The sequence below is a fragment of the Sus scrofa genome, chromosome 2 (genome assembly GCF_054392235.1).
Source record: "Sus scrofa isolate SSC_HxYL_T2T_F1_AM1 chromosome 2, Sscrofa_HxYL_maternal_Yorkshire_Landrace_v2.0, whole genome shotgun sequence".
In the NCBI taxonomy this organism is placed as follows: Eukaryota; Metazoa; Chordata; class Mammalia; order Artiodactyla; family Suidae; genus Sus; species Sus scrofa.
Window position 1 is genome coordinate 17,479,865 of NC_139384.1, and position 5,858 is coordinate 17,485,722.

General features: G+C 39.3%; 1 protein-coding gene across 1 annotated transcript; it reads left to right on the forward strand.

Annotated features, from left to right (window-relative positions):
• The first annotated feature begins 1,521 nt into the window (after positions 1 to 1,521).
• Positions 1,522 to 2,451, forward strand: LOC146405251 (olfactory receptor 4C5-like). The gene has a single exon (XM_085011670.1). The coding sequence runs from the start codon at positions 1,522 to 1,524 to the stop codon at positions 2,449 to 2,451; it is 930 nt and encodes a 309-aa protein (XP_084867796.1).
• Positions 2,452 to 5,858: the final 3,407 nt, after the last annotated feature.

Below are 5,858 nucleotides of genomic sequence, written 5' to 3' on the forward strand. Positions count from 1 at the left end.
AATGATATATGGGAGTCTTTTCATTTTTATTGTCTTATCAAGAATTTAGAGTGTGAAAAATTATGCAATTTACTTTTAGGATAAAATCTTGTCCTAGGTAACAATGATATTTTTCAATTCCTCTATGTCATTTGTTATTTTTCCTAATTTATATAAGAGGAAGTTTAGTTGCAGTAGGACTAAGGGCTGTACATAAAATTGCATAGCTACTAATCAGTGAGAATAGAATTTTTAAAAAATTGTCTGACTACACAGAACACATTCTGCCAAACAAACTGTGATGCTTTAGTTTCCATACCTTAAAAGTACCTGTTTTCTAAATAGATGCAGAGAATTTTTCATAGTCTTCCCTAAATTAAGTTTGATTTGCAAAATTCCTCTGAAATCTAAATGCAGTAGTTCTCCAAATAGTGAAACTCCAAAAGTTTCAAATAAATCCAAGGGATATTGCATCGCATCTTGCCGTTTTATCCTCTTCAGAATATTCTTTTTTCTTCTTGTTTGATGGTACTCTTAGACAATTCTATTGAATGTAATGTAAGTTCACAGATCTAACTTCCAGTAATCTTACTGGAATTTTAAACATTCATTCAGTTCAGTTTTTCTGAGATATGACTACTTTATTCCTAATTGCAAATCAAATTTATTTAATGTTCTGTATTCACCATGAAACAAGTGAAAAATAAGAAGGACGATCCTGCCATAGTGCAGTGGGTTAAGAATCCGATTGAAGTCGCTCAGGTCATGGGCAGGTGCAGGTTCAATCCCCCGCCTGGCTCAGTGGGTTAAAGGATCCTTTGTTGCCACAGCTGCTGCATAGGTCACAGCTCTGGCTCGGATTCAGTCCCTGGCCTGGGAACTTCTATATGCAAGAGGTGCAGCAATAAAATAAAATTTAAAAAAATTAAAAATTATTTTTTTAAATAAGAATAACAAACAGTTTAGCCTTATCATTACAAGTGATAAGAGAAGAAACGAGAGTAACTCTTACGACTTCAAGTCTCTGCTTTTTTTATTATTGTTATAGGTTATTTACAATGTTCAGCCAGATACAGCTGTACAGCAAAGTGACCCAGCCATACATATATATATGTGTACGCACATATGTATATGCACAGTATGGGCCCTCTTTGTACTCCTGTTGTTCTATGGGAGAAAATACTATGCCAATTTGGGGGAGAATATCCACTGATATACAATTAGGGAAAGGTGCCTGGAATATCAACAGTCATAAAACTGTGTTTGTGTGTGTGTGTGCGTGCACATGCACGCATGTGCGTGTGTGTGTCAGAGAGGTAGAGAGAGAGAAAAAAAGGGGGGCTATATGTTCAGTATGTGACTAATAATATGGCCCAACTTTAAGTCTTGGCTTTATCTGCTTGGGTTTTTCTCAGTCTTGCAGAAAATAATCGCTGACAGAAATTACTTTGCTTGGTTGAAATGTATCCTCCATGATAGTAATCCCTGTGCTATTTGCAGATAAATCAATTATCCAAACGCCAGACTGGATTAACAGAGCAAATGAACAACGTGACAGAATTCCTCCTGCTTGGCCTGACCCAGAACCCAGCTGTGCAGAAATTCCTGTTTGCTCTGTTTACAGTCATCTACTTGCTCACGGTGGCAGGCAACCTGCTCATTGTCATGACCGTCACCACCAGCAGAGCCCTGAGCTCCCCCATGTATTTTTTTCTTTCTTTCTTGTCCTTCCTAGACGGCTGCTGCTCTTCTACCATGGCCCCAAAAATGATATATGACTTACTCGCTGAAAAGAAAACCATCTCCTTCAGCGGGTGCATGACTCAGCTCTTTGCAGAGCATTTCTTTGGAGGAGTTGAGATTATCCTGCTGACGGTGATGGCCTATGACCGCTACGTGGCCATCTGCAGGCCCCTGCACTACATGATCACCATGAACAGGCAAGTGTGTGGCCTTCTGGTGGCCCTGGCCTGGGCCGGGGGATTTCTTCATGCTCTGATTCAAATTCTTTTTATAGTCTGGTTGCCCTTCTGTGGCCCCAATGTCATTGACCATTTCATCTGTGACCTTTTCCCCCTGCTAAAACTCTCCTGCACTGACACTCACCTCTTTGGACTTTTTGTTGCTGCCAACAGTGGGCTGATGTGTATGGTCATCTTTTCTATTCTTACTGCCTCCTACGTCCTCATCCTTTGCTCACTGAGAACGCACAGCCCTGAAGGACAGCGGAAAGCTCTCTCCACCTGTGCCTCCCATGTTACCGTAGTCATCCTGTTCTTTGTACCGTGTATGTTCATGTACCTTCGGCCCATGACCACCTTCCCCATTGATAAAGCGGTGGCTGTGTTTTACACTGTGGTAACACCCATGTTAAACCCTTTAATCTACACCCTCAGAAACTCAGAGGTGAAAAATGCCCTGAGGAAGCTCTGGAGCCCAAAAGTAACCTTGGATAACAATTCAAGTGAGTAGAGAAGACAAAAACAAAATCTATTCTATATTTTAAAGACAATTATGACTAATAGAAGGGATGAGGGTCCTTGAGGTCAAAATATGTGACTTTAAATATAGTTTTCTCATCTTGCTTTCTGAAATCTTTGGTGATTCCTTTCTCACAAAATATCAAGATTTGATTAAATGATGACTAAAGTCTCTCTGAATTAGAAACTTCTTTGAATCTATAAATTACTATTAGTCAAAGGACATTGCTCATCAACATACAAATCACAGGGTATGGAAAACCTTTGAGTTCATAGATTCAGTAGAACAATTCTCTGTAAAGCTTCAGGTAAAGCTTATATAACCAATAGGCTAAATAATTAAAATATCTAAACAATAAGCCTAACAGCTAAGTATTTTGTTTAAAAAGGAATTGTTTATACAGTAGAAATTACCATAGCCTTGTAAATTAACTATACTTCAATAAAACAAAAAATAAAAATGCAGGAATTTCCATCATGGCTCAGGGGTTAACAAACCCGACTAGCATCCATGAGGATGCAGGTTCAATCCCCGGCCTCCCTCAGTGGGCTAAGGACCCGGCATTGCCATGAACTGTGGTGTAGGTCACAGATGCAGCTTGGATCCAGTGTTGCCGTGGCTGTGGTGTAGGCCAGCAGCTACAGCTCCATTTTGACCCCTAGCCTAGGAACCTCCATATGCCTTGGGTGCTGCTCTAAAATGAAAAAAAAAAAAAAAAAGTCCAAAAAAATAAATAAATAAAAATGCATAGTTTTAATCCCAACTACTGTAGTCAGTGTAGATTTCTTATTGTGGGAGACAGAGATCAAACAGAAATAAAGTGGTTTTGAGAAATGAGAGCATCATTAAGGCAGGACTCATCTTCAAAACTAGTACTGCAGTGCTGCCTGATTCCAGGGGGGACCATTTACATTATACTCTGGGCTCTCAGAATAAATTATTTTCTCTGCCTAAAGCCAAGGAGGGATATAAAATTCCTCCAGGTACAAATGTGGAGCACTCTTTCACATGATTTCCCAGGCATAAGATACTTTGTGGCACAATGGTTTTTTTTTGATGAAAGACATTCAAAGTAGCTTTTATTGCATACATTTATGCCATAGCTAATAGATAAAAAGAGTGAGCGGTACCAAAAAAATTAAGTTGGTGGTGCCTAAGTAATCAAGACAGAAAGTATACATATTCAAATTTGTATAGAAAATTTCAGACCAACTGCAGATGAGCAAGAAAGGAAATAATTGGAGACATAGACAGTGCAGTTTTAAGAGAAAGGACCAAGATAAAGGAAGAGGATTCCAGATCTGAGTCAGGACAGAAGTTTTGCAAATCCAAGAAATTTCACTTCTCCATTTCTGAGGACCTAATTAACTCAAATCACTCCATGGGCATACCTAGATCTTATATTAAGTATTTATTACAAACAGATTATTATTCAAATTTTTAGTAAACAATTCATTCTAAATGGGAGATCCATTTTTCTCAATTGCGGCCCCCTCCATTTGCTGATCACTAGGAATCCATGTGTTACTACCACATTTTCCAGGGCCTTTGTTTTTAAGTAGGACAATATTTGTTTCTTGGTTTTGTCCAAAGGCAGATCTAGGAAACATCTTTTCTTTCTTTTTTTCTTTTTTTTTCTTTTTTTTGGCACACTCGTGGCATGCAGAAATTCCCAGGCCAGGGATCTAACCCACACCATGGAAATAACCTGAGCCACAGCAGTGACAACACCAGATCCTTAAGCCACTGAGACACCAGGGAACTCCACTGAGTAGGACATTTGCACAAGTGAGGTGTGTCACATATAGGCTGAAAACATTTAGGAGTCAGTATGCTGCTCTCCATACTTTTTCAGTTTCTTTTTTCCTGCTGCAGCAAGCCTGGAAGACACACATTGAGTTGGCAGGACCACGTGGTGAGAGCATCTGTTTCACTGAGTAACTTGACAGAAGAGAGCTGCCCTAGAGGGTGACCTACCTCTCAAAGCCTTAGGCCTTGACAGGAAATAAAATTGTATGTGTTAAGCCACTGAGAGTTCAGGAGTCATTTGTTGCCACAGCAAATGCATCTTTTTTTTCTTTTTATCTTTTTGACATTCATTGGGGTGCTCTCACGGCATATGGAGGTTCCCAGGCTAGGGGTCTAATCGGAGCTCTAGCTGCCAGCCTACGCCACAGCCACAGCAATGCAGGATCGGAGCCACATCTGTGAACTACACCACAGCTCATAGCAAAGCCGGATCGTTAACCCACGGAACAAGGGCAGGGATTGAACCCGCAACCTCATGGTTCCTAATCGGATTCGTTAACCACTGCGCCACGACGGAAACTCCAGCAAATGCATCTTATCCTAATACACTGACAAACTTTATCTTTTAAAAGACTTATAACTGTTCAAGGGAGAAAAAGGTAACATAACTCGGGTCATCATCTTGATTCTTAAAGAGCAGAGAATGGATGAATAGCCATCTTTACAGAACGAGTCCAAATAGAGTATTTTCTGCTTCAGTGTGATGCAGTACACTAACGAAATATTTAACCCACAGATGTATACACCATCGTCTTTTCCCTGTTACCTCAGATATAAGACAAACCTGAACAAAGTTATAAACTAAGGTTTGCCAGCCAAAATAAAACTCTAACATGAATTTTGTCTCTAAAGCTTCTTGAGCAAACTTTCTGGCTGTTCCAAACAGTTCCTTCTTCCTACACATTCTTTTTAGCCTATGTTCAATTTTACCTGTTCTCTATAAACTTTATCCCCGCAAATTTTCCATTTGTCTCAGGAGAATACTATGCCTCCCACTTGTCAGGAAAATAGGAACCAAAACAGAATCCTCCTCTGAAGCTAGAGCCTCTTCACCAATCCCAGATCCATAATCCCTTTTTGCCTTTAATTTCAAATTACTAAAATAGATGCAATGCTTCCTATTTAATTTTGAGATATCCATATGTGTTCTGCATGCAAGTACCATCTTTATTCTCAGAAATCTTAATTTGTTAATTATCAAATTTTTAATTTTTTGCCATTAATATTTATGTTCAAACTGAACTGCCATCTGTACACATCCAAGACCAAAACTAGGAAATACTACTTTCTTCTCCAATCTCAGCAATCACTTTGTTTTTCCTTAGTTTATTGCCACCTCACTCATACCCTTCCCTCTGATGCCAAATACTCAGGACTAGCTCATTTCCCTTTCCAACACATCCTTCCTTCTATAAATTAGGAGACCTGCTTTTTCTATTAAAGTCATTATCTCTTGGAGTTATTTAACCATTCCATCAACTACCAGAACACTCTCAAAATATCTCTGGGTCCTCATAAATCTAAGCGTTCAGGCCCCAGGAGGAAAAAAATAGGAAAGATCACAAAACCCAGTTTCCTTCTTGTCTCCT